Below are 25,292 nucleotides of genomic sequence, written 5' to 3' on the forward strand. Positions count from 1 at the left end.
AAGAAGCTCCTGGCTTCTGGCTTCAACCTGGCCCAGCCCTGGCCTTTGTGGCCATCCGGGTAGTGAACCAGCAGATAGAAAATCTCTCTCTCTCTCTCTCTCTCTCTCTCTCCCTCTCCTGTTCTCTCTCTATAAGTCTACCTTTCAAATAAATAAATAAATCTTTAAAAAAAATCCTTCAGAGACATTGACAGGAATTTTGTTAAGCCTGTATATCCACTCGGAGAGCAATGATATCTTGTTTTTTTTTTTTTTTTTTTTTTTTTTTTTTTTTTTTTTGACAGGCAGAGTGGACAGTGAGAGAGAGAGACAGAGAGAGAAAGGTCTTCCTTTGCCGCTGGTTCACCCTCCAATGGCCGCCGCTGCAGCCGGCGCACCGCGCTGATCCTGGCAGGAGCCAGGAGCCAGGTGCTTTTCCTGGTCTCCCATGGGGTGCAGGGCCCAAGCACCTGGGCCATCCTCCTCTGCACTCCCTGGCCATAGCAGAGAGCTGGCCTGGAAGAGGGGCAACCGGGACAGAATCCGGCGCCCCAACCGGGACTAGAACCCGGTGTGCCGGCGCCGCTAGGTGGAGGATTAGCCTATTGAGCCACGGCGCCGGCTGATATCTTGTTTATGTTGGGTTTTTCAATCCATGAATATATCCTTCTACATTCATTCAGGGGTGGAGAACATCTGGCCTGCAGACCATAGAATGCCCACAAAATCACTTGGCCTGGTCGTGTCAAGGCAACCTCAGGTGGGACTTGAAATTCAAAAAATCTATAGCAGACTAATTTTTTTTTTTTTTTGACAGGCAGAGTTAGACAGTGAGAGATAGAGAGACAGAGAGAAAGGTCTTCCTTCCATTGGTTCACCCCCCAGATGGCTGCTGCAGCCGGCGCACTGCACCAATCCGAAGCCAGGAGCCAGGTGCTTCCTCCTGGCCTCCCATGCAGGTGCAGGGCCCAAGTACTTGGGCCATCCTCCACTGCCTTCTCAGGCCACAGCAGAGAGCTGGACTGGAAGAGGAGGAACCAGGACAGAATCCGGCGCCCCAACCAGGACTAGAACCCGGAGTGCTGGCGCCACAGGCAGAGGATTAGCCAAGTGAGCTGTGGCGCCGGTCAGCAGGCTAGTTTTTAAGTTGATCATTTTGTATGGCCCACAAATGATGGTATAAATATCCAAATAGCTCTTGGCAGAAAAAAAAAAAATGTTCCCCACACTTGATTCTGCATCAGTGTTTTGTATATTCAGTATTTTATAACGCTCAGAATAAAAGTACTGTACATGTTTTGTTACATTTTTACTAAAGTATTTTGTTTTCTGAGTGATTGTAAATTGTTTGTATTTATTTCTAATTTCTATGTCCATGTGTACATTTCTAGAATAGAAAAATTTAACTGATTTTTATGTTTATCATCTTTTTTTTTTTTTTTTTTTGATAGGCAGAGTGGACAGTGAGAGAGAGACAGAGAGAAAGGTCTTCCTTTTGCCGTTGGTTTACCCTCCAATGGCCGCCACAGCCGGCACACTGCGCTGATCCGATGGCAGGAGCCAGGTGCTTCTCCTGGTCTCCCATGGGGTGCAGGGCCCAAGCACTTGGGCCATCCTCCACTGTACTCCCTGGCCACAGCAGAGAGCTGGCCTGGAAGAGGGGCAACCGGGACAGAATCCGGCACCCCAACCGGGACTAGAACCCAGGGTGCCGGCGCCACAAGGCGGAGGATTAGCCTAGTGAGCCACGGCGCCGGCTGTTTATCATCCCTTATAATATTGCTTAGATCACGTATTAGTTCTAGGAGTTTTGTTTTTTGTTTTATTTTCTGTAGATTGCTTAAGATTGTCCATGTTGACAATCACATCATCTGCCAATAAAGTCACTTTCATATGTTCCTTCCTGATATGTCTCCTTTTGTTTTCTCTACATGACTTATTGCATTTGTACAAGTTTCCAGCTCCATAATAAATGGGGACAAGTTTGGACATCCTTACTTCATCCCCAGTCTTAGGGAGAAAAAAATTCAGTCGTTCATCATTAAATATAATTTCAGCTACAACATTTTGATAGATGCTATTTATCAAGTTCAAATTCCCCTGTAGTTCTGGTTTGCTGAGGATTTTTAACATGAATTTCGCCAAATATTTTTTCTTTATTAATACTATTTTGTAATTGTCAATTTTGAAATTGCCTAATTTCTTCTTTAGACTGCTAAAATGGTAGATGATACTGATTTTCAGATACTGAACTAGACTTTCATTCTTTTACTAAATCCCTCATGGTCATAATGTATAGTTATTTTTATATAGAGTTGAATTTTATCTGCTAATCTGTGTTAGGAAATTTATACATATATACCTATATGAGAGATATTAACCTATAGTTTTATTGTTGTGTACTCTCTATTTGATTTGCTTGTCAAGTTAATCTTAATTTTATAAAATGAAATACGAAGTATTATCTCCTCTTCTGTTGTCTAGGAAAGATTTATAGAATTAGTATTAATTTTTTTAAACTTTTTTTTCTTTTTTAAACATTTGATAAATTCTTTAATGAGATGCTGATTAATTCTCCAATGAAACCATCTAAATATAAAGACTTTTTTGGGGAGAGTTAAAAATTATATAATTAATTGTCTCAATAGTTAGAAGACTATTCAAATGGTCTATTTAGGATTAGATATGTGGGGCCAGCACTGTGGCGCAGTGGGTTAATGACCTGGCCTGAAGCGCCGGCATCCCATATGGGTGTTGGTTCCAGACCCAGCTGCTCCACTTTCAATCCAGCTCTCTGCTATGGCCCGGGAAAACAGTGGAAGATGGCCCAAGTCTTTGGGCCCCTGTACCCAGGTGGGAGACCCAGAAGACGCTCCTGGCTCCTGGCTTTGGATTGGCGGAGCTCCGGCCCTTGCGGCCATTTGGGAAGTGAACCATCAGATGGAAGATCTGTCTTTCTTTCTTTCTGCCTCTCCTCTCTCTCTGTAACTCTGACTTTCAAATAAAATAAATAAATCTTTTTTAAAAAAAAAAAAGGATTAGATATGTAGTGCTAATTTATGTTTTTCAAGGAATTGACCCATACCATCTCAGTTGTTAACTTTTAACATGTAAAATTGTATGTAGGATTCTCTTATTATTGTTTTTATATCAGCAGAGTCTGTAGTAGTACGCTATTTCGTTCATGATGTTGACCATTTGTATTTTCTCCCTTTTTTCTCTTTCACTCTGCTAGAAGTTTGTTAATCATATTGATTTGTGCAAAGAACCAGTTGTTTCATTGATTTTCTCTATTTTTTAGTCCATTGATATTATCTTTTATCTTTATTATTTCTTTCTTCTTGTTTGATTTAGGTTTATTTTCCTTTTCTTATTTTAGGATACTGAGGTGTTTATATTATTTAAGATTTTCATCTTTTCTAGTGTATGTATTTAGTGGTATACATTTCTTTCTCAGCATTGCTTTAGTTGTTTCTCACAGATTTTCATATATTGCATTTCAGTTTTCATGTAGCTTATTAAATTTTAAAATTTTCCTGGGGCCAGCATTGTGGGTAATGGGTAGAGCCGCCACCTGCAGTGCCGGCATCCCATGTGGGTGCCAGTTCAACACTCGGCTGCTCCACTTCTGATCCAGCTCTCTGCTATGGCCTGGGAAAGCAGTAGAAGATGGCCCAACTGCTTGGGCCCCTGCACCTGCAGGGGAGACCTGGAAGAAGCTCCTGGCTCCTGGCTTCAGATCAGCTCAGTTCCAGCCATTGTGGCCATTTGGGAGAGTGAGGCAGTAGATGGAAGACTTCTCTCTCTCTCTTTGCTTCTGCCTCTTTGTAATTCTGCCTTTCAAATAAATAAATCTTAAAAAAATTCCTTTTTGATTATGTCTTTTACACATGGATTATACAGAAGTGTGCTGTTTAGTGTTCAAGTGTTCAAAGGTTTTCCTGTAATTTTTCTGTTACTGGTTTTTAGTTTGGTTTCACTGTGAGCAGAGGATATACTTAGTACAATTTCACTTCATTCACATTTGTTGAAGTTTGTTTTATGATCCAGGATGATGTGTATTATGGCTTGTGTTTATGGATCCTTAGAATCAATGCATATTCTGCTATTTTTGGATGGAAGAGTCTGCAAATGTTGATTAGGTCCTGTTGGTTGATGCTGTTATTAAACTCTCCTAAATCCTTGCTTATTTTTTGCCTGGTTGTTCCATAAATTATTGACAGACTGATGATTAAGACACCCATTGTAATTGTGGGTTTATCTATTCCTCTTTTCAATTTTGCCAGTTTTTGCTTCACTTACTTTACAGCTCCTTTATTTGATGCATGTGTATTTAGGATTGCTTTGACTTATTTCTTGGAGGTTTGACCTTTTCAAGATTATATAATGTTCCTGTCTATTTTACTTGAAATTAATATAGCCACTCCTGTTTTTATTTGATTTTGTTTGCATGACACATGTTTTTCCATTATTTTAATTTCAATCTTCCTATATCATCATATTTAAAATGACCTTCTTGTAGATAACAATAGTTAGGATAAATTTTTAATCCACTCTATTAATCTCTTCCTTTTATCTCAGCTATTTTAGACCATTTACATTTAATGTGATTTTTCATATATCATGACTTGAGTCTGACATTTTGTTTTTTGTTATGTTCTATTTTCTGGTTCTCTGTTTTCTTCTTCCTGCCTTCTTTTCTTTTGCCTAACTTCCTTCCTGTCTTCTTTCCATCCTTAAATAAATTTCAGAATTCCATTGTCATTTATCCATAATGCTTTTGTGTATACTTTTTTGGTATAGCTTTACACTTAGTAGCTATTTTAAATATTACCTTACATGTACACAACATGTCAGAGTCTAACAGTATTGTCATTTGAAAGTACTAATTCTCCACTAGACCTTCTTTAACATCACATCAGCAGGAAGATAAAATCTCACTTAGTCTAGGTAGAGGTAGAAGTTTAAGCCCCCAGATTCCACAAGTGGGCTCAGTTGACTCTACAGTTACAAGAGGGATAAAGAAAAGGAGCTACTTGTGAGCTCATGGGAATGTAAGTTCCAGTTCTCTATTTGACTTTATCTGACACTGCCCCAGGGATGTTGGATGCTCTATTACAGGTTCAAGAGCGTGGAAGTCAAGGCTCCCTCTCAGTCTCTGTTGGTGCTGGTAGTGAAGGAACAAGCTTCTCCAGTAGCATTCAGCTACAGTAAAATAGTTACTATCTCAATTTTCTGTGTTGCAATGCTATTCCTTTTCCCAGAACGTTGGTCAGAGAGAGCAAGTTTTTATTAGGGTTTAGTTTCTCTGTGTTTCTGGGTTGCTAACTCCTTCAATTCCAAGTCTAGGATATATGATATAAAAAGAAAACCCAAAAAATTCATCTTTAATGGAAAGGGTCTGAAGTAAAATTAATACACTCCTTGCCCAAATCATTTCCGCTTTTCAGAATCTTTTTCTGCTTGTGTTATGTATAATGTCCATGTTTTTATAAAGTACATCTACTCCATCTTCCCAGAGATATGAATCACTAACAGTATGCCTTTAAAATCTGAATTTGTCACCAATATTTAAAATCAGAATATTTCAAATGAGAATCCAAAGATCTTACTCCTCTTGAAAAAACTGAAATCTCTGGAAATATTGTTCTCTCAGTTCAAAATGAAAACAAATGGCAGTTTCATTTTCTAATGTGGTAGCCCACTGGTCACACATAGCTATATAAGTTTAAATTAAAACTAAATGGGAGGCCGGCACCACGACTTAATAGGCTAATCCTCCGCCTGCAGCGCCAGCACTCCGGGTTCTAGTCCTGGTCGGGGTGCCAGATTCTGGCCCGGTCGCTCCTCTTCCTGTCCAGTTCTCTGCTGTGGCCCGGGAGTGCAGTGGAGGATGGCCCAAGTGCTTGGGCCCTGCACCCGCATGGGAAACCAGGAGAAGCACCTGGTTCTTGGCTTCGGATCAGCGCAGTGCACCGGCCACAGCATGCCTGCCGTGGTGGCCACTGGGGGTGAACCAACAGAAGGAAGACCTTTCTCTGTCTCTCTCTTTCACTGTCCACTCTGCCTGTCAAAAAATAAAAAAAAATTAAAAAAATAAAAAAAACTAAATGGGGGCCAGCGCTGTGGCTTAACAGATAAAGCCACCACCTGCAGTGCCAGCATCCCATATGGGCACTGGTTAGAGACCTGGCTGCTCCACTTCTGATCCAGCTCTCTACTATGGCCTGGGAAAGTGGTAGAGGATGGCTCTAGTCCTTGGGCCCCTGAACCTGCATGGGAGACCCAGAGGAAATTCTTGGCTTCTGACTTCAGATCAGCCCAGCTCCAGCTGTTGTGGCCATCTGGGAGTAAACCAGTGGATAGAAGACACACACACACTCTCTCTCTCTCTCTCTCCCTCTCCCTCTCTCTTTTTTTTTAATTTCACACAGATTTTATTATAACAAATATACAGGAATTTATTTTAAGTAGTCATTTAATGCTGTTGTGGGGACAGGAAGGTCAGAAATCCATAGGGCAGACTAGTAGCAGGCTGAAAAACTCAGGTTAGGGTTAATGTTACCATCATCAGGCTGGAAACACAAGCAGAATATCTACATCACAATCTTTTAAAAATATTTATTTATTTGAAAGGCAGAGTTACAGAGAGCAGAGGCAGAGAGAGAGAGAGAGAGAGAGAGCTTCCTTTGCTGGTTCACTCCAGAAATGGCCACGACAGCTGGAGCTGGGCCGATCCTAAGCCAAGATCCATGATCCAGGAGTCCTCTGGGTCTCCTATGTGGGTGCAGGGACCCAAGGACTTGGGCCATCTTCTGCTGCTTTCCCAGGCCATAGCAGAGAGCTGGATCAGAAGTGGAGCAACCATCTCTCTCTCTCTCTCTCTCTCTCTCTCTCTCTCTCTCTCTCCCCCTCTGCCTTTCAAATAAATAAATAAATATTTTTTTTAAATTCAATGAAATTTTCAATTCCCCAGCCACTGCAGCCATATATGACTAGTACATGTATTAAACATTGCAAATACAGAACATTTCCATCATTGAAGAAAAGTACTGTTGTACAGAACTGGGCTTCAGCATAATAGTATAATGGGAGCAGATATGCTCCAGTTTGTCAGTTCCCCAGAACTTGATAATATATTAAGCCATGTCACTTATTAACTTAACTTTCTGACAAATTTGTATTTACAATCATTGGCTTAAAGGGTAAAAAGAATTTCTGACATGCAGAGCTATGAGGTAGCTATGAGATAGATAGAGAAATCACAGGAGCAATGAGACAGAGGTAGGAGAAGCTATGTCTTAGAAATTAAATGAATTGAGTTTAGCTAGAGTAGAAGAACAAGTAGGGGAGGAAAGTAACATAGAGATTAAAGATTCACAGAACAAAGGGTCCACTTCACCTAAATCTAGTTGTGCAACCAGGATAAAAGATTAATCTCTACTCTACAGTTCTCACCAACCCCACTGTGGACCTCTTCCCCTCTATTCTCTGTGTTCCAGCTATGTTGGCTTTCTTTCAGTATCTTGGATGTTCTAAGGGACTTTCTTCTTCAGGACCTTCACACTGCCAATGTCTCTGTCTAGACCACTCTCCAAGCAGAGTTTCAACCCCACATGCTGAGTCAACCCCACTTAGTCTATAGACTCCAGGGAATCTGACTTCAGCTTCAATCAGTTGAGGTCCATTAACACTGACAGCACCAGATTCAAGTTCATAGCACTTATTACAGTGTAAATTCATTAATTGAATAGGTGCTCCCTCATTTAATGAGTTCCATGAGAGCCACGACCAGGTCTGTCTTGTCTACTGTTATATACTCTGGACTAGCAGATTGCCTGGCACAAACTGAACACCAAAGAAAACACTGGTTGCCAAAGGTATGAAAGTTCTTCCAACCTTAGTTGTTGCAACACTTGGGAGCAATAGTAATGATTGTCCTTGCAGTAGGATTATTAAACACAGTAGGATTATTAAACATGATATATTATTTTAAAATGTTAAGACTGAAAAGCTATAAACAGTTTTATTATCAAAAAAGAAACATACTTGTTAAACAGCTACCAACCATGAAACTCTGGTGACCTTGTTATAAACACACTCCAGAAATCAGGAGCTAAAGTGTAAGCTGAGTCCTTGGAGTTGTTAGAAAGTGGCTGGCCAGTGTGGCTGTGTGTTTTGTCCTTGTAACGTCCAGTTGATTACTGGATGTTTTGCTTGGCTCTTGTCTTGAAGTTCAGTGTATTTTAATCTAAAGCTTGATGAATTTAATTCTAGCTAGAAGTACATTTTTACATCTTAGCTAATCACCTCCACATCAATCACAGACTACCAAAGCTCTGGGCCTCAGTTTCCCCATCTGATAAATGAGAATAATAATTGCTGTTTCCTTTTAATTTGCAGGTTTCTAAAGATCATCTGAGATAGTTAATGAGAACACAACTGACAAATTATAGTGTATGGTGCAAATGTGGGGTATTCTCATTTGGAAGTAGTATTTTAGGCTTTTTGCCCCAAGGTGCTGTGTTTGCAGAGATGAGAGGATTGATCAAAGGCTAACAGAGGACTTGCCTTAAAAACTGTTCAATCTTGGTGGTACTGGAAGAATTCTGAATGTTGACCTCAACAAGACCAGGAAAATATGAAATTTAATGCAAGTTTCATTAGAGCTACTTCAGAATTTTCAGACCCTGCCTGGGGAGGCCTTGGAGTAGTAACTAACTCAACCCCTAATCAAGCACCCCTAATCAAGCACAAGGTACTTTTGCTCCACCACCTGTAGCTAAGAACAATCTCAGGAGGAGTGGGTCAGTTGAGCCCCATGCTGAAGCATAGCCTTTTATCCCACCTCAGCATCCCTGCCCCAGCCGAGGACAAGGTGCAGCAGGCATATCGATAGCATTCATCTCTCAGTACAGCAGAGGGCAGTGGTGCCCTCATCTTGGTCCACACCCAATCCCAGTCTAGAGGGACTGGTCTTTCTGGATGTGTATACAGGGCATGGGTTGGGCCCTCTGACACCTGGATTAGTTCTGCCAATCTTCGTCTTTCCCAATCCCAGTGACCAACCCCCCAAGCCAAAATACTCACACACAGGCACAGGGACACAGATATACACATATACAACCACACACATGCATGCACATACACACATACATACAGCAGTTTTCCAAATTAACCCCTACAAACTTCTGTGGTGTAAGCCATTTAACACCTACAATGAACAAAAGAAAGAAAGAAAAGTAAAGGATTATTGCCAAATGTTGGGAAGCCTGGAATTTTCTTTTAACTAAGGGAAGAGACAAATTAATTTCACCAGGCAACAGCAATGGGTGTGATCTAGTGACTAGGGTGCTGCTGTCAGGATTCAAAGCACCCAGTTGGATTCCCAGATCTGCCACTGTTTGATGTGACCTAAGGCATGTCCCTGATGTCCCCATGCTCTAATAGCCTCCAATGTGAAATAAGGACATTGGTGTCAACATTCAGCATATGCGCTAATGTCCCTGGCTCCGTGCGTCCCTGCTTCCTTCATCCTCTTAATAGCCAATAGGGCCAAGGTCCTGACTCCCTGCTTGTCTCCGAGAAACAACAAAGGAGCTCAAGTGCAGGAAGCCAGCTGAGCTAGGGGAGCTCCCTTCCCCCCTCCTGTCAGTACTTAAAATGAGTTTAGGTACCAGTGGGATGCAGGGCATGGCTTTAAGGTATATGGGTTTATTTGACTAAATTAGAAATCAGGAAAGAGGTCAAAAAGAAAGTCAGACGGCGATTTTAAATGGAACTGAATTCATTTTGTCTCTCACCTTGTGTAGGTGGGATCCCATAGGAGTTTCTGGAGGGATTTGGAGCTGGGGTGTTAAAACCTGTGGCTTTTTTGCTCTAGGAAATAGGTTTTAGAAGGATGGGCTTGGGAAGCAAGGTCAGATTTCAGCAAAATTATGAGGTCAGTGACATTTCTGTTCTGGCTTCCTCCCTCCCATTGAGGGCACCTTCGTGACCCATTTTCAGGGAAGCCATCTAATGGCTTTGTGACAGACCCAACTCCCTCCTGACTGCTTCCAGCCTCACTCTTCCCACCCCCACAAAATTGCCCTGGTTATGTCTAGGTCTCTAGATGTCACCTGATTTCAATGAAGGGAAATGCCTTTGGGCCTCTAAAAGCTACTGAATTTCAACAAAATAGGTATTAGGGGCCAGAACTATGCTAGGAGACAAAATAGGATATGTCCCTACCCACAAGGTCAGTTACATAGGGGACTCTTGAGTGTGTCCCTTTCTGCCTTCATTCTCTGACAGCTCAAGGCAGTGAACTTCACCACTTCAGGTGGACTTGAGATCCAAGTTGGCTTTCTGCCTGCCCTTCAACAATCCAGCAGTAATCCAGGAGAAGCGAGCGTCCTGCCAATGTCCATTCTCCATCATCTTCACATATTGAATTGAACATCTGAGCCTAGGAGCTCACCATGTCTCCTCCATTTCCGATCACTGGGTTCAAATGTCCTATTTCTTGATAATGCATTTTGAAATCTGTTTTCTTTCTTCTCCAGAAGAATTGTGTAAAATGTGTAAAATGACCATTTCTTAAAAATCAAAGCATTTCCAAGAGAATTTGCCAATTTGTTGACTTATTAAAAATAATAGTATAATAAGGGAAGAGATGGTTTGGACACCGTAGGAGGCAATGAATTCTTCACAGGATTTTAACTTTCAAAGCACAGTACCCTAGTGTGACAGAGCAATAATGTGCTCCTCTGTTTCACAATGGAAACCACGGAAGTTTCCCTTGTCACCCAAAAGAACCACATAATCTTACTCCTTCACTGATGGAAGTTTTTTTTTGTTTTGTTTTGTTTTTTTTTGTTGTTGTTGTTGTTTGTTTGTTTTGACAGGCAGAGTGGACAGTGAGAGAGAGAGACAGAGAGAAAGGTCTTCCTTTTGCCATTGGTTCACCCTCCAATGGCCGCCACGGCCAGCGCACCACGCTGATCTGATGGCAGGAGCCAGGTACTTATCCTATGGGGTGCAGGGCCCAAGCACTTGGGCCATCCTCCTCTGCACTCCCTGGCCATAGCAGAGAGCTGGCCTGGAAGAGGGGCAACCGGGACAGAATCCGGCACCCCGACCAGGACTAGAACCCGGTGTGCTGGCGCCGCAAATCGGAGGATTAGCCTAGTGAGCCGCGGCGGCGGCACTACTGATGGAAGTTTGAGGGTGGTACTTTGTTTACACAGTTCGTGTCCTTGATCATTTCCAGGTCACCGCTTTAAGTATCCTTAGGTGTGGCCAGGAGGACTGGCTCTACCCCATGCATGTTAACGGGAAGAACCTGGAATGCCAAGCTTTTCATCAGTGTTCCATACAAAGGGTGCACCAGACATCAGGAGAGCAATTCTAGTTCCAACCCTGCTGCTGCCTCTGCTGGGACCAGAGCCAAGTACTTTCCCTCTCCAGCTCTGAATTTTTTCATTTATAAAATTATGACCTTGGCTTGAAGTGGACGCTCTTGAAACAATCCTGGTCTGTAGACCTTTAAGGTCTTGCTGAATTAAGGAAACCTGGGGGCTATGTAGTGAGGGTTTTTTTTTTTTTTTAAGATTGATTAATTAATTTGAAAGGCAGAGTGTCAGAGAGGGAGAGAGATCTCCGATCCTCTGGTTCACATCCCAAATGCCCACAATATTTAGTTCATTTGGACTCCCATATTGGTGGCAGGGACCCAAGTGCTTGGGCCATCATTTGCTGCCTGCTCAGTCACATTAGCAAAAAGTTGGATCAGAAGTGGAGCAGCCACAGCTGGAGCTGGTGCTCTGACAAGGGATGCTAGAGTTCCAAGCAGTGGTTACCTTGCTGTCCCACAATGCCACCCCCATGACTTCTTAAAGACTATGTCAGTCTTAAGAATCATGTTTTATCTTGATATCAGGTCTTTTACTATAGGTAATATTGAAACTTTATTTTCATTTTTAAAAATTTAACAATACTGCAAAAATTATAGTTGATGTTTGTTTTGTTTTTATTATCTTACGTTGGCAAAATAAAAGTTGAAAAAAACAGTTAACTCTATCATTCTTCAAATTATCTTTTGAATTATACTGGTGTGCAAAATGTGAAGGACTTGGAACTACTAGGCTGAATGCTTTCTAAGCTCCCTTCAAGCTCACATTCTCACTGTGTCTGGCTGTGGTACCTGCAGTGGTCCATCACCACCCTAAGAAAAAGAGTAGTGCATTGCCAATGTTTCAGTGGTCTTCAGATAAAGCTGCTCCTTGATTCACATGGCAATTTTCACAGATTATTGATCCACAGAATACTCAGGTCAAATAAATGTAATCTGAGTCTCCAGAAGTACAGGCCAGGTGTGGGCACATTTTAAAACTCCCTAGGTAATGAAGCAAATGTGCAACCAAGAATGGAATCCCTGATTAAGACATCCACAGACCTGACTATGCTATACTCTAGATTTACTAAATCAGATTTCTATGCTACACTCTAGATTTACTAAATCATAAACTTTAGGGCCCAAGGAATTGATATTTCAAAAGCTTCCCAAATAAGTCTATAAACCAATCTACTTTTGTCAGACCTCTGATTCATACTCACACATCACAGGTAGCTGTTACACTTTATAAGTTGAGAGATCTCAAGAAGGCTCACTGTTCTTCCATGCATCTTCATGACACAAGGCTCACATCTGAAGTGTCAATATTCAGGAGTCATTCATTTCCCCATGGCATCCTCCATTGGAATATCTGTTGGGGAGACCAATGACTTCATGTAATCTCTTATCTGAGGCATCCCTGAATTCACCAAATTGGAGGAGGGATGTGTAGGTGATGCCAAAAGAGGCAGGAAAGTATCAGGCTCCTCTGAGCACTCCTTTGCCCTGCCTAGACCTGGATAGGTCACATATATGAGCTGCTTTTCAGGAGTGGTGGCCATGACGTAGACAATCCACACACCTTCTCTCATGGACCTCCAGGTCCCCCAGCACAATACAGCCAGGCCACTGGCCATGAAGGACATAAGTGGTTTCTCAGTGATGGTGTTCTGCATACCCAGAAGTGAAATGGTCAGCAAAGTTCAAATTGTTCTACAATTCACATTTTTATCAGCTTAAGCCTCCCTTTGAGTTGTTCAGAACTTTGTTTGCCACGTTCCTAACCAAAGCCCAAAGGAGGTGGAAATCTTCACAAAATTATATTCAATGTCCAAAGCCTTTTGCATGAATGAAGTGGTTGAGATAAGTAAGATCTATGATACAACAGATTAGAGAAAAATAAAAGCAAATAATTGCATCCAGATTACAATTATGTTTATGCTTTCAAATCTCCACAAAATCCTCATGAAAGCAGAGAGGGCTAGACTAACAGTCAAGAGGGAATGACTACACCCAAAAGGACTCCAATCCAAAGCAATAGACTAATAGGTCTTCCCTTCTTAGCCTAACCTCCCAGTCCCAAATTAGGAGATGGTTCTTGAGAGAAGGGAGTAATAGAGTAGAGGACAGTGACCTGACCCATGAGGGGATTAGCATAGACCTCATTCATTCATTTAATAAATTATAATGATAAGAACCAACATTTATTGAGCCCTATCTAATGAAAAGCACACTTTCAATCACTTTAAATGTATTATTTCACTTACTTCACTCAAGAATCCTTTAAGTTATGTGCCATAATTTGCTACATTAACCAAATTAGTTAATCTGGAAGGAAGACAGAAGTGTGTGTGTGTGTGTGTGTGTGTGTGTGTGTGTAAGCAGGGGGAACAGAATGTGTTTCCATCTGCTAATTCATTCCCCAAATGAACCAGTTGTTCACAGAAGCCCCAGCTTGAGCCAAAGACAGGAATGAACTCAACCCAGATCTCCCATGTGAGTCCCAGGGACTCAACTTCTTGAACCATCCCTGTTGCCAGCAAGAGTCTGCATTAGCCAGAAGCTGTAATCAGGAGCCTGAGCCAGATATCAAACCCAAGCTTTCTGATATGAAACATGTGAGTCTTAACCAGCATCTTAACTGCTAGGCTAAATGTCCACCTCCATTAACTATATTTTAGGATGCATGTGCATATGTATAAAAAAGAAAGAGTGACAAACAGAGAGGGAGGGGGTAGTGCCAGACAAAAAGAGAGATCTTGCATTTACTGGTTCACTCCTCAAATACCTGCAACAGCCAGGGCTTGACCAGGCCAAATCCAGGAGCCAGGAATTCCATCTGAATCTCTCACATGGGCAGCAGGAACCCAAGCACTTTGGGGAGCATCTGCAGCCTCCCAGGTGCATTAGCAGGAAGCCAGATTGGAAACAGAGCAGCAGGGACCTGAACAGGCATTCTGATCTGGGATCCAGTATCCCAGGTCGCAGCTCAGCCCACTACCACTACTGCACAATACCCACTCCTTAGCTACATTTTGTAGAAAAAGAAACCAAGACACAGTTGGCTAAAGCACTAGTACACCAATATAAACCTATTAGAAATAGCCTTCAAACTTAGACAGCAGGGCTCCAGAACACATGCCCCAAGATGAATTAGATATTTTTGGATAAAATAGGGGATAGAATTGCAGAGTTCCAGGATGGGGAAGGGTTAAATTTGAGGCCAGGGAGGCAGTGGGATGGTGGTGGAAGGTGAATCCCACATTGACCCACCAGCATCCTTGAGAGCATGTTTTCCTCTCTCTAAGATATGAGGATGTTCTAAACATTTACTGAGACAATCTTAGCTCAAAAAGAATAAAAAACAGAGCCATGGACGGTAGATAGGAGTTTCTGTAAATGAGATGCAGGTTCAAAGAAGGGAAGAGTCCCCTAAAAAGGTTGAAATAGCAGTTTTGTCCTCTGTAATCTGGGGGGACCCACATAAAGCATTCTTCTCCATAATCTAGGAAGCTTACTTACAAATCATGACAGAGGGCCCAGAGTGAAACACAGGCATGGCTTACTCTCTTCTCGTCAATGAATTTTCCTTTAAACTATATATCCACTATCCAGACAAAAGGAATCAGATGCAACAGGGAGCTTGAGGAAAGGACTTTGCTGGTCATTTCAGCGTACATGTTCCCAACAGCCAACAGCATCAAATATTCATCCCCATCTAAAAGCAACCCTGCCAAGGTATCAGAAAAGTGCATTTACTAAATACCTAAACATCTGGACAGCAGCCCTTCCAGAGGAATCAGAGCCAGAGAGAGCAGAGCCAAAGCTCAAAGTGACAGTATAACTAGCTTAAGCAGATGAAAGGACAAAGATGGCCAGAAAACATTACTCCAGCCAGGCCTGCCACTGAGTGGAGTGAGTTGGTATGAGGAGAGCCTTGGCAACGAGTCCCTTGTTTACAGCAATTGCCTCAGCTTAAAACAAAATGTGTTGATGTCTCCATCTTGCTCCAAGGTCAAAAATGAACCTCCTGTTCTATCTATCCCAGTCGAAAGATCTGATTCTAGGCCACTCTTTGGGCTTGGCAAAGCACAGCCAACACCTTTTGCAATGTGTGGCACTTCTGTAGATTAACTTGGATCTGTTCCTGTAACAGTAATCAGCCTAGGACCCAATTCTCTTGGCTGAGCATTCTCTATAGCTCCCAGAGGCACCACCACCATGACCTTCCTCTCTCCCCTTTTCTCTCCTTCTCTCTCCCCACCCCTAAAAAAAAGCTATCATATATTTCTTTAAAACAAATATATTAGAAATAGTCTATCAGTTCCTCACAAATGTAAGCATAGTGCTGACCCAGATTTCTACTCTTAGGTGTATGCATACCCAAGACAACTGAAAATATATGCCCACAGAAACTGTATGAATGTTCATGGCAGCATTAGTCCATTATAATGGGTCAAAACTGGAACCATCCCAAGTGTTCACCAATGGATGAATAACAAAATGTGATAAATTTGTGCAATGGATACAAAGGATTGAAATACTGATATGTGCTACAACATTGATGAACCTAGAAAACGTTATGGCAAATAAAAAAAGCTAGTTCCAAAAGACTATTTATTGTGTGAACCTATTTTTATGAAACACAAGGAACACACTGATTATGGAGACCAAAAAGTAGATTAGTGGTTGCTTAGAGTTAGGATAGGGTGTAGAAAGTGACTATACAAGATTTCAAGGACAGAAAGATGTTCTAAAATTAGATTGTGATAGTGGTTGTACAATCTCATGAATTTAATAATAATAAAACACTGACTTGGGATAGGCATTTGTCATGAGGTTAAGACATTGCTCAGGATAACCACTTTCCATATTGGCAGAGTGCCTGGGTTCAAGTCCCAGCTCACTTTGGATTTCAACTTTCTTCTAATGCTCTGGGAATTAGCAAATGATGACTAAAGTACTTGGTTCCCTGCCATCTATGTGGAAGATCTAGATTAAGTTCTGAGCTCCTGGCTTCCAACTGGCTACTGCAGGCATTTAGGGAATGACCAGTGGATGAAAGATATATAAGTCTCTCTCTCTCTTCTCTCTCTCTCTCTCTCTCCCTTTCTCTCTCTCTCTCTCTCTCTCTCTCTCTCCTTCTCTCCTCCCTCCCTTTCCCTCTCTCTCTCTCTCTCTCCTTCTCTCCCTCTCTCCATCTCTCACTCCCAATAAATAAATAAAATTTAAAAGAACAAAAAACCCACATTGAATCATATATTTTATTTTTTTTTAAGATTTTTATTTATTTATTTCAGAGGTAGAGCTACAGACAGTGAGAGGGAGAGACAGAGAGAAAGGTCTTCCATCTGCTGGTCCACTCCCCAAATGGCTGCAACGGCTGGAGCTGCGCCAATCAGAAGCCAGGAGCCAGGAGCCTCCCACGGGTCTCCTAAGTGGGTGCAGGGGCCCAAGGACCTGGGCCATCCTCCACCGTCTTTCCAGGCCACAGCAGAGAGCTGGATGGGAAGAGGAGTAGCCAGGACTAGAACCAGTGCCCACATAGGATGCCGGCGCCACAGGTGGAGGGTTAACCTATGACACCACAGTGCTGGCTCCTGAATCAGATATTTTAAATGGGTATATCATATGATATATGAATCATATCTAACAAAGCTATTTTAAATATAGTATTTATTTAATTATGTGGTGTGTCTTAGTCTGTTTGTTCCTGCCATAACAGAAAATATGAGATGAGGTTGTTTATTTATAAAGAACAGAGATTGACCAGAGTCATGGTTTTAGAGGCTGGGAAGTTCAAGAGCATAATCCAGCTAGTGGCAAGAGCTTTTATGTCTCATCATCACATGATGGAAGGTGGAAAGGTGAGAGAGAGAGACAGGAAGAGACAGCCCAACTCATTTTTATAACAAATCCACTCTTGCTAAAACTAACAACTCTTGCAATAACAACATTGAACTCTTCATGAGCCCTCATGACCTAATCAACACTTAGTATGCTCCACCTCCCAGGATTAAGTTCTAACATATAAATTTTGGGGAACACATTCAAACCATAGAATCCTAAAATGAATGCAATAAAATTTACAGGGTATTTAAATGGGTTACATCCTTACATAGTCTAAGAGAAAATGTAAGTGAAGCTTCAGTTACTTCCTTCTTCCTTTTCTCACTATGGAAAGAGTTGAAAAAAAGTGGGAGATAATGATTTAGCCAAAAGCAATTATGATGAAATTTGAATATATTATAGTATCTTTTATTTTTGACATATAATAAAATAAAAATTTTCAATATTTACTTATTTATTTGCATTTTATTTGAAAGGCAGAGAGAGAGAAAGAGAGAGAGAACGAGAGAGAGAGAGAGATCTTTCATCCATAAGTTTACTCCTCAAAAGCCTGCATAGTGAGGACTGAGCCAGGCCAAAGTCAGGATCCTGAACTCCATCCAAGTCTCCCAAGTGGGTGGAAAAGACCCAATACTTGAGGTGTTACTTTCTGACTCCCAAAATGCACATTAGAAAGAAGCTGGATTGGAAGTGTAGGCAGTACTCAAACTCAGGCATCGCCATATGGGATGCATGTGTCTTAACCATTGTGCCAAATTCTTTCCCCTAAAGTAGAAATTTAAGCCAGCTCTAGAAGGTTCACTCCCCCAAAAACAGCAGAAAACAGAAGATTATCTTCTATCTTGTGTTGTTGAATTTTTGCCTGCTAGGAGATAAGTTGAGCTTCAGGATTCTCTCTTCAGTTCCCTTTTCTGAGGCAGGGACAAAATGTTTGACTTGCTACCCTGAGCTTCTGATAGGGACAATGCTGGGGACATGGAAGAATCTCAGATAGTGCCTTTGTGTTCCTTCTCCCCCGACTGCATTTCTTGACAGGATTGCTTTCAGATTGCAGGACTGTTTGGTGTCACTGGTGCTATCAAACCCTGCTGGATGATCTTAAGCATGCTGCTTTACTTTAATGGAGCTCAACTTCTCAGAAGGAGAATTAAATGAAATAGGGATGGGAAATCCTTTGAAGACTATAGAATACTTTTCACATGTGAAAGCTTATTGTAACTAATCTCCACTTGAAACAATGGTCGCATTGGCAGTAGCATAATAACATTCAGGCCTGAGAATCTTATAGAATTGTGATCTTATAGAAGCCACACTTCTGCAATGTAGAGAAGATCCAACAGTATTTAGAAGACCATACTCTCTTAGAATCCAATAATATTAAAATGAAGATGAACTTAGGAAGTATCTAGATAGTAGAAGCCATTGCTGGCGTTTGAATGTTCTCCACAGCTGTCATGACAAGTAATTCAGGGTAAAAGCCATTGACTTTGTGTTCTGATCAATTTAAAAAACATTTTTCTCTTTAGAGGCTGATCCTGGCAGACACATCTGGGAGTCAAATAACTTCAACCCAATAAATCTTTTGTTCAGATTTTGGCTAGAAATTGTGGATAGATGTCATGTCTTCTTGGAGCTTTCTACCTGGTTGGAAAAATTATCATACCTGAGTGTATCAGAAGACAATTCAAGGTAGTATTTAAGCCAAACACCAGAAGATATATAGACTTCTTATACTAGATTCATATGGTTGTTGTAACAAATTACTACAAACTTGGTGGCTTAAAATAATATACATTTGTGGCCGGCGCCGCGGCTCACTAGGCTAATCCTCCGCCTAGCGGCGCCGGCACACCGGGTTCTAGTCCCGGTTGGGGCGCCGGATTCTGTCCCGGTTGCCCCTCTTCCAGGCCAGCTCTCTGCTGTGGCCAGGGAGTGCAGTGGAGGATGGCCCAGGTGCTTGGGCCCTGCACCCTATGGGAGACCAGGAAAAGCACCTGGCTCCTGGCTCCTGGCTCCTGCCATCGGATCAGCACGGTGCGCCGGCCGCAGCGCGCCGGCCGCGGCGGCCATTGGAGGGTGAACCAACGGCAAAGGAAGACCTTTCTCTCTGTCTCTCTCTCTCACTGTCCACTCTGCCTGTCAAAAAATAAAAAAAAAAAAAAAAACCTTTGAAAAAAAAATAATATACATTTGTTCTAACAGTTCTGGAGGACAGAAGTCCAATTTATGTTTCACCAAGCTACAGTGAAGGAATTGGTAGGAGAGGTTCCTTCTGTAACTTTTAGGGGAGTTTCTGGAGGTCACTAGTCTTCCTTGGTTGATTGTGGCCTCATTCAATTCTCTGCTTCCCTGGTCATATGGCCTTCTCTTTTTCTAGTTGTAGTCAAATCACCTTCTGCCCACTTTTTATAAGGACATTTGTGATTACATTTAGGGCACACTCAGATAATCCAGGATAATCTCATCATCTCGTGGTCCTTAACTAAATCACATTTACAAAGTCCCTTGCCATGTAATATAATGTTCACAGGTTTGGGAGATTAGGACATGGATACTTCTAGAGGACATTATTCAGCCTACTATTGTCCTCATTAGCATCAGTGGTCTAGAGAGGGATAAGTCAACTTTGACCAGGAATGATGACTTGAGGAGAAGAGAATAGGTAAATTTAAACATGAATAGAATTTGATCAAGAAGAGAAAAAGAAAACATCCTGCTGGTCAACAGGGATGAAAATACTCCATTAGACTTGTATTTAAGCATCCCTTATAAGTTCACATTTGAGCTAGGGTCTTCATCTCCAGGGAGACTAACTTCCCCAATGCCTGATCTCTATTCCTCAAAATCTATAGTGATTTAACAAAATAAACATATACCCACACAAAGCAGTGAGTATAGTGTTCAGTGCTTTCTGCTGGGATAGTTGTTCAGTGTGATGTAGTCAGGAAAGCCTTACTGAAATAGTGGGTTATCCATTTTTCAGTCAAGTGGGAGTGGAGGAGGCATAAGCTGGAGGAAGACTTAAAAGAATGCACTAGGTTTGTCAAGAGGGAAATCTGTGGAAACTTTATGCAGGGCAGTTACAGTAGAGCAGTGGGGTTGGAGCCAGGTTTCCACAAGTTGAGAGAAATTGGAAGGGTGAGAATTGGAGCCCCAGTAAAATAATCATGGCAGATGTGTGTGGGGAATATAAAGGAATGCCATTCAGAAGAGTGATAGGTTAGAAAAAAGATGGAGATGGGGTTTTGTTTTGCTTTAGAGAAGAAAAATTTGATCATATGAGTATTTGAAAGAGAAAAAGAAAATATCAAAGGGAAAATTTAGAAAGGCTGGAGAACGGGTGCTACTTATGAACTGCTACTTGCAAAAGTGTCTTTGGTTTGGCTAATTGTCCTCAGGATTAGGAAGGTGGCTAAGAATACGGCTCCAGGGTCAGTCTTGAGACCATCCCTCCCCTCTTTAGCTGTCCCCTAAGGAGAGTAGGGGGACTGCATCCTGCTGGGGCAGTTAGACATTTCCCTAAAGTTTGCAGGCTTTTTTTTTTTTTTCAAGAAACATTTTTCAGGTGGCAATAGGGATAAGGAAAGTAAGAGTTATGCTCATAATCATCTTGACATTATTCCATTACTAATGAGGTGTTAACTCATTAACAGGTAGAGAAGCTTGCTAGCCTTGGCTCCTAGTTTTTGTATATGGTAAAATACTGATCTTTAAGCATTCTGATGCATTTGTCAGCCATGCTCACCTTTTGCAATTCTCTCAGGATGCTTGAGGTAAAGATAAAAAAGAGGTGAGTTTGGAAGAAGTGGGTAGTTTTTCTAGCATTTCTGGTAAAAGAATGAAACCAAGAGTTAGAACCCCCAAACCTTTGGCTCTCAGATCCTGTGAATCTCACCTCAATCCAATAAGGGTTTATCAAGATCTGCTGCTGTGTGTGTCCACTACCTTGCCAAGTGTTAAAGATATATAAGTGATTAGGATTTAGTCTCTAGACCTGATGAAAGCTATGCCTTTTGGAAGAGGCAGAAGTGACAACAATTACATTAATCAGAATTGCATTCTTCTGCATGCAACACAACCCTGAAAAACAGAGGGATAATTCAGGACTAGCGGGGAACATTGCCACATTGAACAAAATGAGGATATGTGGTTTAAAGAAAGATAGGAAGGGATACATATTTGGGAAGGCAACTAGCTTGTCTGCCACAAAAACCAACTCAAATACAATTTGGGCTGGGTCTATACCAAAAAATTTATATCTTTAAAGTTTTAGCTTTGTCCTCTATTTGCTATAGAATCTTAGACTATATTTTTAAGTAAGTTCATGAGATGGTAAATGTATCAGTTATTATTGTCTTAGTCCACTTTATGCTGATATAACAAATTATAAGAGATCAGGTAATTTATAAGGAATAGAAGTTTATTTGCCATTCTGGAGACTGGGAAATTCAAGAGCATGGAGCTGACATCTGCTAAGCACCTGATGAGGGCCTTCTTGCTGTATCATAAAATGGTAGAGGGCATCACATGGTGAGACAGAGCAAGAGTGGTAGCTCCAGTCTCTCCTTAGTTTTTACAAAGCCACTAATAACAATATGGGGGACCCACACTTATGATCTTATCTAATCCTAATTATCTCCCAAAAGCCCCACTTGTAAATACTTTATCATATAAATTTGAGGATTAAGTTTTTAATACATAACCTTCTAGAGATCACATTCAAACCATCACACTTCATAACTAACCACATCTAAATCTCAGTAGCTTAGGGAGAAAATAATTTAATAAACTTTATTCTGCAAATCATCTGTTGATCTTCTCTTGGTTACATTTGCTGAATTGATCACAGCTTGGCACACCCACACATCTGCAGGTTAGTTGAAGCACTGTTGTAGGCCAGACTTTAGATATCTTAGGGAGGTGCTGTTCCATGTCTCTCATCTTTTTCTGGAACCAGTGGGCTAGCCAAGACATCTCCATGTCCCAGCAGTGGCAAAAGCACACGTAAGCAAGAGGAAATGCTCAGGGCTTCCAGGAACTGCTTTCAGCTGGGAACTAGCACATCTCTACTTTTACCCCATTCAATTGTCTGAAACAAGTCACATGGCCAAACTCAAAATCTAAGGGTTGGGGGCGGGTATTGTGGCACAGGTTAAGCCTCCACTTAGATACCTGTATTCCATATGGGAGTGACCAGTATCAAGTCCCACCTCCACCTTCCGATCAAGCTTCCTGATATTGCACCTGGGAGGCAGCAGGTGATGGCTCAAGTACTAGAATTCCTGACACCCATGTGGAGACCCAGTAGTTCTTGTTCATATCTTCTTACCTGGCCCAGCCCCAGCAACTGTGGAGATCTGGTGAGTGAACCAACAGGTAGAAAATATTTCTCTCTCTCTCTCTTTCTGCCTTTCAAATAAAACTTGTTAATGAATAAACAAAAAAATAAAGGGATATGAAATATTGTCCTCCCTTTTTTGGTAGGAGCTGCAAAATTTAAGGCAAAGGGTGTAGATGATAGGAAGAGTGAAAGTTGGGGACAATAATGCAATCTTTCACGCTAAATTGTGTCTTTAAAAGGATAATGCTGTCAACATTATAAAGAGTGAAGTATATGTTGAGAAACTAGTTTGGATATGGTTATAAAAATGCTCTTCAACTTATAATGCCATTACATCCCCCCAGTAAATCATAAATTGAAAATATCTTAAGTTGAAAATACATTTAATACACCTACACTACCGAATATCCTATTATAGCAACGTAGCACACTAGATTCTCCATTGCTTCTCCTCCTGATTGCAAAGCTGACTGCAAGCTGCAGGTCACTGCCACTGCCCAGCATCACAAGAGTAATAGACTGCATATTAGTGCCCAGAGAAAGCTCAACATTCAATGTACAGTTTCTACTCAATGTGTCACTATCACACCACCATCAAGTCAAAAGAAAAATCACAAATAAACCATTATAAGTTAAGGGCTATCTATAATTCATTCAGGCAATGAAAAGGGGGTTGACCAAAGTAGGTAAAAACAAAAGTCTTGACTACTTCTTCATTGAGAGTCTGAAAAATAACTCAATGAAAACCCAATAATGAATATTGCTCTGTGATATTGATTGAGCTATGTTGGGCTATCAATTCCTAACATTTCTTCATCAGATTAAAAGAGAAGACTATTTATCATCTATCCTTGATTCAAGGCAGGATGATTTTTGCTAGAAAAAAAATCTGATGGATGAACAGGGGCCCGGGATGGCTACACAGCATGAATCACAGCAGAGCTACTTGCTGGAGTCAGAGGGCATGACTCAATTCATTTGCTTCTTCCTTGATAGCTTTCCCACCCAAGTATCACAGTCACTGTATCATTTACAGTCTCAGCCATCCTATGGCACTCATCATATTCTTCTATATTCTTTCACTGTTGTGTACATAAACAATCTCACCAAGTAAGTTGGGTTTCTCAGTTAGACACACTCCAATGTCTCTGGTTGGATACACAGTAAAAGTACAATGAGAATGCCTTGCTTTGTCTTTTTTGCCAGTTATCACGCCTGTATCATAAGGTCAAGTGTTATTTACTAATATCTCCTATCTAGATGCAATTGTTGGGAACTAGATTCAGTAGCCAGAATGCAGTGTCTTATAGAAACAACAATAGACTAGTGCCGTTCTCCCTGGGAATACAGTCAGGCAGCCTTAGTGTTTCAGAGGCCAGGTGTTTAATTCACTACCTATTCTTTGGTGGTACAAGAGACATGTAAAATTAAGAGATGTATACCTTCTTAATTTCTTATATCATTCTAAAAGTATTGGGATAAATTTTTTGTCACAGAAGGAACAGAAAGTTTGGGGCAGGTTCAAATCCTAACCACACCATTTACATTATCAAAAATCAGATACTGAAGTCCCTGAACATCATAGAACTCATTGTTCACTGTGTAAAATAGATATGATGACAATTTGCATCTTCCTGTGGTTTCTGGGGTTAAGTAAAATAAATAAGATGTAAATATTTTATAAATAATACTATGCACAGGCACATTACAAAAGTTTTTCAGGAAATGTACAAACTTTATCTCCCAATTTACCCTTTAAATCCAATCATAATGACTATCATCAAGAAGATCTTAACATAGCTAATCGAGTCTAGGCTCACTGCAGTATATAGTCATCCTCCTTTAACAGATGGAAAAAATCATGGCTTGTACTGAACCTGATTATATTATTTTTTCTTTATAGCAACCTTCTTGGCTGGCACCGTGGCTCACTAGGCTAATCCTCCACCTAGCGGCGCCGGCACACCGGGTTCTAGTCCCGGTCAGGGTGCCAGATTCTGTCCCGGTTGCCCCTCTTCCAGGCCAGCTCTCTGCTATGGCCCAGGAGTGCAGTGGAGGATGGCCCAAGTGCTTGGCCCTGCACCCCATGGGAGACCAGGATAAGCACCTGGCTCCTGCCTTCGGATCAGCAAGGTGCGCCGGTCGCAGCACGCGGGCCGCGGCAGCCATTGTAGGGTGAACCAACAATAAAGGAAGACCTTTCTCTCTCTCTCTCTCTCTCTCTCTCTCTCACTGTCCACTCTGCCTGTCAAAAAAAAAAAAAAAAGCAACCTTCTTTATAAGTTGAGAACCAGAATCAGAATTCTCTCCCTCTTTCTCTCTTTTTCCTTCTCTTTTTCTCCCTCTCTCTCAAATAAATTTGTAAAATGTTTTAAAAAGAAAAGGTATACAAGAGGTGTTCTATACAGGTATCTTTAATATCCTTTGGTGCCTACTAAGTACCAAGCATTTGTTAGAGCCTAAGAACAATCAAGCAAGCAAGCAATGCCACCAAATCATGCTGCTTCTCCAAAAGCACTGAAGTCCTACAGATGCAATAGACGTGTGAACAGATTACTGTAACATGGAATGATAGGCGCTATGCAGATGTGCACACAAGCTACGATGGGGCATGATGAAGAAACATGATAGACAGAACACTGTTGCTCCTGTAGAAGGTGAAAAAGCCAACAGAGTTGTACAGATGTGGACTATGATGCTTCACAAAGTAAAGGATTTCCTGTCATTGTGGTGGTCAAGCATCAG

General features: G+C 41.4%; 1 protein-coding gene across 5 annotated transcripts in view; it reads right to left on the reverse strand.

Moving 5' to 3' along the window:
* The window catches only part of CES5A (carboxylesterase 5A), a 388,742-nt gene that overhangs the window by 195,025 nt on the left and 168,425 nt on the right, over positions 1 to 25,292 (reverse strand). The window contains exon 3 of one of the 5 annotated variants that reach the window (XM_089319744.1): positions 12,580 to 12,728. The exons of the other annotated variants lie outside the window; for them this stretch is intronic. Coding sequence (XP_089175870.1) covers positions 12,580 to 12,583 — 4 coding nt within the window. The 5' untranslated portion in view covers positions 12,584 to 12,728. The remainder of the gene's footprint in view (positions 1 to 12,579; positions 12,729 to 25,292) is intronic. 5 annotated transcript variants of the gene reach the window in all.

Source organism: Oryctolagus cuniculus, chromosome 18 (genome assembly GCF_051225735.1).
Source record: "Oryctolagus cuniculus isolate XC-2025 breed Fujian yellow rabbit chromosome 18, ASM5122573v1, whole genome shotgun sequence".
NCBI classification, from domain to species: Eukaryota; Metazoa; Chordata; class Mammalia; order Lagomorpha; family Leporidae; genus Oryctolagus; species Oryctolagus cuniculus.